This window comes from Cryptomeria japonica, chromosome 3, assembly GCF_030272615.1.
Source record: "Cryptomeria japonica chromosome 3, Sugi_1.0, whole genome shotgun sequence".
Taxonomy (NCBI): domain Eukaryota; kingdom Viridiplantae; phylum Streptophyta; class Pinopsida; order Cupressales; family Cupressaceae; genus Cryptomeria; species Cryptomeria japonica.
The window spans coordinates 93,173,665-93,186,780 of record NC_081407.1 but is presented as its reverse complement, the minus strand read 5'-3'; the positions used below and the strand labels follow the sequence as shown (position 1 = coordinate 93,186,780).

Sequence of the window (13,116 nt, the reverse complement as noted above, 5' to 3'; positions counted from 1 at the left end):
GCGAGTGGACAAGTTAGAAGGATGTGACATGAGGAGAGAGAATGAGTGGGAAATTTTAAATTGGAGGAAATGATAATGAAGATTAGGCTTAGGTTAACCATACTCAATGAAGGAGATTAAATGGAGGGTTTGTAGGAACCATGATATTAGTTAATTAATTTTGCATTAATTAACTTATTAGGATTAGAGGAAATATTGAAGGGGTTGACTAAGGTTAGTGATTACATGAATTTTTATAAGAGTGAGGGATTTAATTATATTTATTTATTTTTTATTTGATAGATAATGGGCCATTGGCTGAATAATTTTATTAATTAAAATAAGAGTTACATAATTTACAACTTGATTCAGTGTGGGCACCGGTAGGAAAGAATCGGGTGAAGAAAACCTTCGGTCTTGCCCAAGGAAATTTATTCTTGGATTTATACAAAACAATTACAAAAGGTGGAAAATTGCCCATAAGGAGCTATACATTTGAGAAATCGCTTTAATTACATCATTTATGCTTAGAGTAGGGTATATAATACTTTTCCAAGTCGGAGCCATAACATACTAAGCTCGATTTAATCCAACCACCTACACATACAGATCTACCTTCCAAACTATTGTTCTCATCACATGGTTAGCAAACCACTCCATAATAAATCAATTTTTAGTTGAATCCAAACTTAAGAGAGTCTAAAGAATAGGTTTGAAATATAAATCCATAACAAACATGTGAGTGCCTATCAAGAAATACCAAACCCTACCACTCATCTGAGTCGGGCTTGTGATTTCCTATCTACCCTAGCACTGGAAACAGAACAAAAGAATTCCTTGCCAACTTCATCATCTTCAATATCCATGAGTGGAAGAAAATGGAAGGAGACACCCAAAATATAGCTAAACAAATCTAAGATTATAGAGATCTCCTAAAGATGATACAATTAACATGCAGGGCCGAGAAGAAAGAGAGGAAAAGTGAAATAGTTTTGTTAATCTACAAAGTAAAGACTGCTAGTTACGCAAAAGTCGGAGATCGATATACCTTAACATATAACTTGAACGAAAGAAAAAGAATTGCTAATCTGTAGTAAAGGAAAGATATACATATCATTGAAAAAGGAAAGAACTACAAGCATAATTAAAAGAGGCAATGGACAAACTAGATATGAATATGTGAATATTCTGGAAAATGGAGAATATATATATATATATATATATATATATATATATATATATATATATATATATATATATATATATATATATAAGATGCAAATAAAACAAAATATAGAAGCTAGAAAAGTAAACAAAGCAAATATTCCCAAGAGAATACCTAATCAACCACTTCGTCAGGCATTATTTCTTTGCTTACCTACTCCAGAGGCTATTCTGCGGGAAACCAGGTCAGATTAGTATAACTGTATCATATATACCATCTATTAAAATAGTAACATATCTTGTCCTAATCACTGAACGAAAGAAACTATATTAGGTTTTAGCTTCAGTAGTCTGTCTGCTTAAGGTCTAAAAAAACAAGCCTATCCTATATATACCATCCTTCAAACACCAAAAAACGAAGAGAATCCGACCCAATAGTTCAAATATAATTTCCTACATACATCAAACCTCCATATCTAGCCACTAATCAAGAGGAGACATAAAAGACCTAACTCATGCTCTAGAATTTTGTGGAAGCGAGCTTCCCCTTCTTCCGAAGCTTGCCCTCCTCACTTTTTGCATTAATAGAGGGTTCACCCTGGCTTAATGTAGAGGCATTTGGGATCTCCTCTTCCCCTAACTAAGCTTCAATTCCTTCCTCCTTCAAGTAGATGGCAAACCATTTCTTACAAACCGACCACTTAATGTGCAAAAGCCACATCAGAAAGTTGAGATTGTGTTGCATGACCGACCTACTTGTTGCAAATTCGCCCTAATCTTCAACCTCCAGGATTGGAAATCTTAGCATTAGTTTATTTTTCTAGATAAACCTATCATAATGCTTTAGTTTCAGCATGATAAGATCATTTGCCACATTAACTACCACCCTATCCAATTCTCCCAAAAGGTCCTTGTTGAACACATTACGAAATAATTTTTTCACCACCTCTCTGTCATGCTCAAAATGCATAGTCACCGCTATAAACATTGTTAGGATTCCCACAAATACTGAGAGGGGGGGGGGGGGGGGGGGGGTGAATCAGTATCTAACCGGTGAATTGAATTTCTTAACTTAAAACATGTAGAACATAATATAATAGTGTATCGATATGCAAGAAATAATACAATAAATAGAATTAAAAGCATCCACATGAAAAACACACCATAACACAAGGATTTAACGAGGAAACCCGGTGTGGGAAAAACCTCAATGGGATTTGTGACCCACAATATTCACTTACTGGCCAATAAGAGAATATTACTGCTACAAGAGGGGCCTGCACATGCAGGAAGGCCAACTGCCTAGAGCTCACTGCTCAAATACAAAATAGGAAGTCTCAATGACTTACAAAAATGGATTATGCAAATCCAGTGTCTTGTACTGCTTCAAAATAGCATCTATAATGCCAGATCCAGTACCGGTTTCTGCTCTGCTTCTTACATAAACCCTTAACCTATAATTCGCATAATAGGTCTACCTTATTTCGCCTAAATATATTCCTCTTTCTTACTTACAAATGTTCTATAATGATCTCTCTTATATAAGAGTCATTTTACAACTTTCCAAGTCGGCTTACAAAGATTTTACAATAATAAACAAAATATAATATAACAAAAATCCTGTCGGCCTTTGTGCCGGTATGCTTCCTTTCTCTGCCGGTGTCGGTGGTCTGAGTGTCGGTGTAGAGTCTGATCTTGCTAGTGCCGGTGTAATGCCTTGCCGGTGCCATAGGATTGTAAGGTTGCCATCAATGACAAAACCTTCAATCACCTACAATGTCTCATTGGAGTGTGCATATGCCAACAATCTCCCCCTTTGGCATTGATGGCAACACTCATGAGAAAATTCAAAAGTGTATCCAAAAATTGTAATCCAAAAATGTTTCCAAAAATATGTTACCAAAAATATAAGAGCTCCCCCTAAGCAGATAAGTCTTCTGCTGGTTATTTTCTCATACTACTACTCCCCCTTTGGCATCAATGACAAAGGTTGTCAAGATGTCAGTAGAGTTGTAGTCTCAACCTTGTAACTGGGTGGTTACAATTTGAAAAAGATCTCCCAAAATCAAGTTTATACTTTCCATAAACTTCTTGTTGTCCTTTATTGCTATCTCTGTTCTTTGAACTGTACCGGTGAGGTGCTGCATATGCTCTGCCGATGTTCTATGTCCCTGTACTAGTGCCTCAGATATTTCCTTCCGTAATGATGCTAGATAGTCCAATCTCGGACTCAGTTTTAGTCTCAAATTCTTTGCCTTATTTACTATTCTCTCCTTTTCTCTGTCTAACTTAAGTAATTCTTCCTCAAAACTTGTTATCCTTTGTTCAAAAACTGATAATGTATCAGGTGAGTTAACAAAATTGTTAGCAAGTTTATTGATTTCATCCTGTACCTTGCTCATTTTCTTATCTATGTCTACTGTCAAAAAGTTTCTCTTGCAAGTATCTTTGTACAGAGTTTTAAATTCCTTCAATAAGTTACATAGTTCCGATAGAAGTGTGTCAAATTCCCTAGTACACTTCTTTATCTGATCTTCAAAGAATTTTTTCTTTTCAATTTCTAACTTATCCTTCAATGCCTCTTCCTTTATTTGCTCAACAATCACTGTGTTCTTAGTGATGTATTTACACAAAGTGTCAAGTTGGCTTAAAGAATCCTTATTGTCTATGTTACAGTTAGGAGCTATCATCTTCAAAAGTGGAATTGTGTCATCTATAGCTTTATAAGCCTATGAACTACAATCTGTTATCCTTTTGATGGAGTCCAAAAGTACTTCAGTTACATTTGTTGATTTGTAACCAGTTGAGGAGGAGCCAACATTCTGAATTCCGTTGGTGGAGGAAGTAACCAAGCTTGTAGTGACCTTTGGTAGGTCAGTCTGTGTTTCCATTTCTTTAAGCAATGGTTTTTGATCTTCTCCTATTGCCGGTGGCATTGTTTCCATGTGAATTTGTTCCTGTTCCAGAGCTTGTTGCTCTGCTTGTCTCTCTGTTTGTTGCTATGTTTCAGTCTCAGTCTGAGTCTCTACCTGTTGCTCTGTGTTATCAACTTCAATTTTTCTTTCAGTATTGTCAATGCTGTCAGTTGTCGGTGGCTCACTAGCCATATCTGTCTTGCTGGTTGTATCTTTGTCTATCATAATGTTGACCTTTTGTGTATCAACATCAACTGTGTATAGTACCTCAGGATTAGGATTTGTATCCTCTATGTCCATACTCTCATTTGCCGGTTGATCTTCAGTAGTTGTTATCAGTGATGTAATTGGAGGCGGTGGGAGTAAGTTGTCTTTTACTTTGATGCTCAGAGGTCCACTAACCTTTCCTTTTCCTTTGTCCCTCTCCTTCTGGTATACCTTTACTGGTTTGGGGTTCCTGTACTCTTCCTGTTTTTCTTTCTCAACAAGGAATATGTCCCATGCATTTTCTGTTTCCTCTGTTACTTCATTCACTCTTCCAACCATTAATGCAATATGTCAGTGTGCAGTAGAGAATACTGACCGGTTGGCTTCTGCAATTAAGTCATCTATCTCTTTAGGTGAGTTTACTAGGTAAACAACAAGTAACTTTTCAATTTTGATTTTCTTATAATGCTCTACAACAACTTGTCTTCTTGCTTCCAGTCTTTTGAACAATTCATTTGGTAGTTCATCTATCACTTCCATTAAGAACTTCTTATAGATGTCCATGTGTAAAATAACATTGTTTTCAACTTGTTCTTTTTCATCTGTTGACAGTGTATCATAGACCTTTCCTATGTTCTTGAGTTTCCCTTCCTCTGTGATTTCATTTAGCAATTTGTCAAGAGGGGCCATGTTTTGTTTAGTCTTCTTCTTCTTTGGTGTCAACTTTTTCTTTGGTGTTGTCTTGCTAACCGGAGACCTCACTGCCTGTTGTTTTTGTCTAGTCCTTCTAGGCGAGGGTATGGATGCCGGTGAAGGATCCCTTTTCCTTACAACTCTTTTGAAAGTTGCAGGCATGTCACTCTCCGAAGAAGTAGCTACTGGTGATAGGTGAGTCTCAGGCTGTAGAGTTCCTAACTCATCCTCAATGATACTGGTTTATTTCAATACATCTTCTTTAGTAGCCTTAGCTTGTCTAGAACCTCTTCTCACAACTGCTTCAACCTTTTTCACTCTCTTCTTAGATTGAATTTGACTTTCTATGGTCTCAGCACTACCAAATACTTCTTCCTTTGGTGCTTCCAGAAGTGCTTTAGCATAAGTCTCAATTATATGATCACCAGTCTCATAGCCCATCTCTGTTACCCAAATTGTTCTTGGGATGACTACTTCCATCTAGATCTCATCCTTTTTGATCACAAAACATATTTCATCCTTGTATTTGTTGACAATCTTCTGTGATAGTTTGATTATTTTGTTCATCCTAACCTTTAGTGGTTGAAAATAGTCATGAATATTCTTTTCTTTGTTTTCACCCATGTTGTTGAATAGGTCTGTTAACTGTTTTCCTACCGGTATATCAAATCCAAGGTTCTTATTGCCTATACCGGGAACCTGTTTGGTTATGTGTAGCATCAAGCATACAAGTAGATTTCCAAATCTAAAAGTTTCTTTCTTATCCTTCTTGATTTTGCCTAAGTTATCAATCAACTCATCTTTTAACCATTCACATACAACAATTTTTACATTGTCTTTAACCATGTCATAAGCACTCTTAATGCATAAACTAGAAACTGAGTTAAGTCTGTTTGCATGAGTTGCTTTGTATCCTAAGATCATGCTAACAAATCTCACATTTATATCGGTCACATCATTAACCCTTAAAGACCTTCTATCGGATGTTGCACTAGTTAAGTTCATTACCAAGTCATTGGAGACCTTCTTAGTCTTGTCTGGTCTGTTACCGATGGAAGGTAACCCTGTTACTGCTTTCATAGCTTCCTTTGTAATTTTGTGAATTGAATCAAGCCAAAAGAATGAACCATGTACCTTGCTTAAAACTATCCTAATCATTTCCTTGGGAAATTTAGGAATGCAAAGGATTTCAGTGAATCCTAGCGTTTCAACAACTTTATGTTTGGGTTTTACATTTTCGGAATCATCACATATAACAGTCTTATACATGTTTTTAATTTCTTCATCTCCTAGTTCCTCTATGTTTCAATGAATGTATATTCTGGGATCTTCTACAAAAACAACTCCTTTTGGAATTTGGGAAAAAGCACCTACATTGTCATCTTTCTTAGCTACCTCGGGAACTAGCTAAAATACGGGCCTAGGGCATTTTATAACCTCGACTACTGTAGGGTTTGTTATGAATTCAGGTGCAGAGGAGGATGCCATGATAAATACCTTTTTCTGTCTTTGGATGGATTGATTGCTGAAGTGCTTTGCCTCTTTGCTCGAAATGCCTTAGCTCTGCAAATTTCGCGCTCTTCGAATGTTTGAAATCTCGGTGAAATGAAATGGAGCCAAAACCACAAATTTATAATGTTTATTTGCCATCTACCACATTTAATGTATGTCGGTTCAGTAGTCACTTGACATTGTCTACCAGTATAGAAGTAATTTCCAACTTCTCACCATTAACCGAGGGAATTATAACATATGTCTCATTTGATTGCCAAACCCTTAAGAAAATTTTCTTCAATTTGATGAAGAGCTTCCTACCGGTGGACTACTACTCTGTCCTGCCGGTGAAGTGTTGATTGGTTCTACCGGTGGAGGAGTATTCCCAACAATATTTAGGTCTGACTTTCTAATCCACTATTTTGAGAATTCTTGCTTAACCTCTTCAACTTTTTCTTTTCCTTTCAAACTAGATCTTTTGTTGTCTGCCGGTGATCCTTTACTTCTACAAAATTTTGCAATATGCCCAATCTTGTTACATGCATAGCAAGTCACATTATTCTTCTGAATAGCTTTCCCATAACCTATGCTGGTTTGTGTTCTACATTGATTAGATAGGTGTCCAAATCTTCCACAAACATAACATCTCACATTCATTCTGCAATTTTCAGAGTTGTGACCAACTTTGTTGCATTTTGAACATTGACCGGTGGGTGTGTTGATATTCTGATAATTTCTAGATCTACATTCATTTGCTCTATGACCATACTTATTACAGTTAAAGCATTTTCCATTAAATTTATAAGCATAAGGTTGCCTTACCGGTTTGCTATGATCCTGAGTGTTTGCAGTATCGGAGCTTTCACCAACTTCAAAGCCAATTCCAGAAGTGTCACCTTTAGGTTTTTGATTCTTCAGCAAGTTACCAAGTTCTTCTGAGCTTTTCTTGAATTTTTCTTTATGTTGATTTGCAGTATCTAGTTCTCTTTCTAAGACTTCTTTTTGCCTCATTAGTTCATTTGAGTCATTCTGAATGTGCATCAGATCTGTCTTCAACAAATCATTTTCATAGCTAAGTCTTGTGTTTTCATTTGCAACATCACTTAGTCTTCTGGTCAAATCTTCTTCATTCTTCTTTCTATCTTCAATTTCTTTACAAAATCTCATAGTCATATCCTACATCTCATTCTTTGTTGTCATGTTCTCTTGTTTCAGCTTGTTTATCATATCATTAAGAGTTTCTTTTTCATCATTCTCATTTTGCATCTTTTCACAAAGTTCTCTTCTCTTGTTTCTTGAAATAGTAAGATTTTCTTGAAGTGCCTGAATGATATCCTGAGCTGCCTTTAGATCATCTTCAAATTTGATATTTTTCAGTTTTTCTACATCATAGTCTGAAAGAGCTGCTTCTAGTTGTTTCATTAGATTTTCCATCTCTATCGGTGTCAAGATCTTCCTCAAGATGTTAGGCTTCTGAAAATAGAGGACACAACTCTGATACCGATTGTTAGGATTTCCACAGATACTGAGAGGGGAGGGGGGGGGGGGGGGGGTGAATCAGTATCTAACAAGTGAATTGAATTTCTTAACTTAAAACATGTAGAACATAATATAACAGTGTACTGGTATGCAAGAAATAAAATATTGCACAAATTCTAGATAAGAAGATCATTCACACTCGACAAGGTCAATATAATAGGTATCTAGTCTAGTGAGAAGGGTTAGACCAAGTAGATAACACACAGGTTATAGAGTGGAAATTGAAGAAGATGGACCAAGACAAGCAACAATAGTTTGAGGACAACAACTTGCAACATCTACATTTTTTTCAACCATGGAGATTGAAGCAAGGACTTCTAGAGGTCATAAATTTTGTCTCGAGAGTCAAATTGGACTAAAATTTTATGTGTAGAAGGATCTCAAATAGTTGAATAAAATATCAACTAAATTCATTTGATTGGACCGCATATCAATTAAAAATAGAGATATTATAGCAAAAAATCTATAGAATAAATAACAAAAGAACTTGATTCCCTATATCTCATTTATCAAATTATACATATTTATACAACTGTGAATACAAACTACTTCCCTACAAATCTGCTAAACAGACTGACAACTAACTATTGAATAATGACAACTAATTAGAGAAAAAAGGGCAACAAACTGAAGGTGTTTGAAATCAAATTGAACACCTCAGTTGTTATAGACATGTCTGGTTTTATTATTCAATTGGAGCATTATATTCCAACACCCCCTCTTAATGCTACAATGCCAAACTAACTAACAACATAAAATGAAACAATACAATATGCAAAAGCTATTCTTTGAAAATAATTCTTGGACCAATACAACTTCTTCAAGTTGTTCCCCAATTGCATGTATAGTCATGTAGCTATCATCCAAGTTCCCAACATCATTGGACACCATTTGCATGTGAAGTGTCTCACCACCCTCATAAAGGTATGATGCTGAACTTCCAGATTTTTGGGCTCCCCTGAACTATTTGACACCAATCCTCAAATATATGTCTCATAACCTCAATGAGGTATAATTTCTTTGATCCATTAACATCTCAAATTATTGAACTTTTATCTAGCCTCTACTTCATCCTTTCTTGTTCAAAGTGCCAACCTCTTCAAAATAAAACAAGTTCTTTATCTTCAATGAAGTCATTATCACCATCAATATTTGGTGGTTCTTTTGCAGGTCTCATCTCCTTGAAGCTTCTTCTTTGCTTATTCTAGCATCACAAAGGGTCTTCTCAACTCACTGCATGAATATTTTCAAACAAATATTCAAAACAAAAATAATGTAGAACTTTATAATGATAAATTCACCAACATAGAGATCATTCTCATATAAGATCAACCTACTATATTGCCATATCCATGATACTAATGACTGTAGTTTGATTGCAACTTCTATTTCACACATCTCTTCAGTTACAACACAAAGAAGTCAATCCCTTCTTATTGGCAAAATAGATCACACAATTCTACACAACCATCATATTCTAAAACACCTTTACTCAACAATCAAGAGATGTGCCTTAACTATGGCAGGTACATCATATCGAGTAGCTCTAATACCAAGTTAAAAACAAAGATATTATAGAAGGAAAGACATAACAAAATAGAAGAAGAACTTGGTGCTCTATATCTTATTAATCAAATGATACATATTTATACAACAGTGAATACAAACTACTTCCCTACAAATCTGCTAAATAGACTGACAACTAACTGGAGAAAAAAAGGACAACAAACTAAAGGTGTTTGAAATTAGATCGAGCATCTCAATTGTTATAAAACGTCTAGTTTTATTATTCAATTGGAGCATTATATTTTAACTTTATCGACACTTTTTTGGGGCCAAATTCCTTGATATGAGGCCTCAAATTAGACTTTTAGTGTTTTTTTTTCAAAATTTTCCCAATTTGTAATTTTCAATTAATGAGCTCACAAATAGTGTCACTCTAGTTAGCTTTTAATAATTAGTAACTTTCATACCCATGTAGATAAGCATGCAAAATTACAAAATGACAAATTAAGGATCTTGCAAAAATATACCAAAAAGCTAATTTTTGAATTGTAGATATAAGGGGTTTATTTTTAGTAATAGAAATATTCATCCAATTTTTGATGTCTTATATTGATTTTTTTTTTTTTATATTAATGATGAATCTTGGTTTGTAATTTGTAAGTTTAACTCAATCAATAAATTTTAATTGAAAAAAATTAAAATAAAAGACAAAAAAATTAATAATATATTAAATTTATATTTTTGATTTTTATTTATAATTATACAATTGATATTATTTTAAAAGGATAATAAAAGAAAATTTTAATTAACTACTAAAATAAATTTATTTTAAAAATATAGGTTGTTAATCCTTTAAATATCCACAATCAATTTATGCAGACCATTCATCCATCTATATGAATGTATTGTCACCGTCACTAATGATTCATTTATACAAAAGCCAAACCTACGGTACTACATACCTATACATTAATGGTTTCAACACAAACGAATAATCTCTAGTAAAATCTCGAATGAGACATGAAACAGTACCTAGGCCCTTTGCATAAAACCGTTCCGAGGAACCCTCGTAACCCCCAAAAATGTCACCTCCAAATTAGCAAGAAATAAAAAGAAAGCTCAAAAGTGGGGCCCATGTAATCAAACAGGGAAAGGGCAAGCACAACAAGCTGCCCGTTGCCCGCGACAGTACCGGAGGGGCCCGTGACATCACCTGCACATCCCTTCAATCCTAGTCACGGGCAGGCAGCGTGTCGTAGCCAGTACCTCCACCCATCTCTATCCGCTGCCGCAGACGTGTCACAGTCCTATTAGTAATACACTACTACTGACCGGATACATCCAGTAATAGTGCTCACCAGAAAAAAAAGGAAAAAATAAATGTTTAACTGACAGGTTATATATCTCTCCTTCACGTCTACTTTAGCTCCACCCTTTACGTAATTCATGCGCACTTTTCCAAATCGAACGGTCAACACACTTAATCCTAAGTGTCACCGTCGATTGTAGCAGCCTCAGTCTGAACTTTTACTCATGGGGTTAATAGCGTGAAAATAATGACATTTTCTGGCTCGCAGTGTGTCCATGAATTACTAGAATCTCGGTGCGAGCTATAGATCGCGAAATCTTAAAACAATTAGGGGCAGATCGGCAGTTGAAGTTACGGATCCAGTCGGGAATTCGGATTCAGTGCAAAATTTGGGTGCTGTAGCCGTATCTTCGAGCTCAAATTGGTGGACATATGCTTAATTTTCAGTAAATAAGGCAGGGCTCGATGTACATTGTGGTGGATCGGAATTGAAACTGTGAAATGGAGTTTAGTAGGGAATGTGGACATAAATTATTGCGGAGGAAATAAAATTAGGCTCTGTACTGAGGATTTGCGGCAGTTTTTCTGAAGATTGCTGATTAAACAATGTCTGAGGACGAGAAGTTGCTCAAGGAGGCAAAGAAGTGGCCCTGGGAGGACCGCCTGTTTCACAAGAACTGGAAGGTTCGAAATGATGGGAATATTGATTTGGCCGCAGCCTGTGATGCCATTACAGATCCGAAGGATCCCCGTCTTAGAGAATTCGGTGAGTTTTTTGCTAAATCTAGCCCTCATTTTTGCTAAAAGAAGTTTCTGTAGGCGCGCGTTAGTTGAATCTTTTGTTCTTTTAAGGTCAAATTTAATGTCAGTGGAAAATGCAACTAGACACAAAGTTATGTAAAACCGAGGACCTCTTCTTGCTTTTTGCTTAACAAAATAGGATTTCTCTGCTTTACCTGGTCGTCGGAATCCAAATCTGACAAGAACCTTATTAGAAATCTTGAATTAATATCTTTCACTGTAGCGGCGCCGCAATTGTATCTTCTGCTCTTGTACAGGAATATGGGAAGATGCAATGCCGCATCAAATTGTATGAAAATGAAGACTTCTCCTTGTTGCTTGTCAAATTAAACACTATCATCTGCTTTACCTGCTGATCTAGATACGAATCTATCGAGTGATTAGTTAAGATATTTCGAACAAATGTATCTCACGAATACATTTATCGAAAATATGTCGAGATTCCAGTGTCGTGGCATTAGCCGAGAGGTTATATTTAAAAGTTTGTAAAATCCGAGTTAATGCAATTTTATATACGTGGAAATACTTAAATGCATTTCACTCAGTAAGAGCCTTATAATATCAGCAATACTTGGCAATTATACCCTTTGATTGTGCCAAATAAGATTTCTGTAGTTGCTTGGCAGTAGAATCTTCTCTTATGCTGAAACGATGTGTTTATTGCCAGCGGAAAATGCAGCTTGTCATAAAATTATGTAAAACAGAGGGCATCTGGTTAAATTAATACTAGAACTCATCTGCTTCATCTGCCGATTATGTGTACGAAAACTTGAACTGATACATTTCACTGAAAAATGTTGGATTTTTAGTTCTGTCGAAGTAATGAATGCCCTAGCCTTGTGAATTTACAAAATTGGGGAGTAGTTAATGTAATCACATCAATCTAAAAATATGTAACTGAATCGGTGCCTTTTTTATGCTGATTCGTATCTCCGAAGTTGTTTGGCAATTGAAGATTTAGACTTACTGGCCTTTTGAACCTCTGTGCAGGAATACTAGAAAATGTTCTATTGATTTAAATTATAAAAACCCTAGGGCCTCTTCTCTGTTTGCTCCTTAGAGTCGCAGTCTTCTGCTCTATTTGCTCCTCTGAATACATATATATGTAGCAGCAATATTTTAGTTTATTTAATTGGTGAATTCCCCTAGCATGGTTGTCCTTAGTTTACAAGCCATGACCAAGGATTTGCACCTTGTCTTATGGGTCGGGGTATCCTACACCTATTATTGGTTATGGTAGTTTATCCAAGTCATTGTTCAACACATGTATATAGGATGATTTTAACACCTTTTTTTGGAATTTGAACACTGGTCTTCTCTATTATATGTCTGATAATCTAAAACTTGAGTTTATCCTATTTGACACAATGAAGTAATTCTGTTTAGAAAAACTTGAGCTAATGCCATCTCACCAATACACTCGACAAAAATGTCCTCTTTTTAGTGTTGCTTTAGAGTTAATACCCTAGATTCAGGAGTAGTTGTGTAATAATTTTGTATATAAACCCA

The 13,116-nt window shown here is 35.6% G+C and overlaps 1 protein-coding gene across 2 annotated transcripts in view; it reads left to right on the top strand.

Moving 5' to 3' along the window:
* The first annotated feature begins 10,934 nt into the window (after nt 1-10,934).
* Nucleotides 10,935-13,116, top strand: part of LOC131044069 (protein MOR1-like) — a 122,593-nt gene continuing 120,411 nt past the window's right edge. Inside the window, exon 1 of one of the 2 annotated variants that reach the window (XM_059218074.1) lies at nt 10,935-11,572. In XM_059218074.1, the coding sequence (XP_059074057.1) occupies nt 11,413-11,572 (160 nt within the window). In that variant the 5' untranslated portion in view covers nt 10,935-11,412. The remainder of the gene's footprint in view (nt 11,573-13,116) is intronic. The other variant, XM_057977335.2, reaches the window with a different exon arrangement.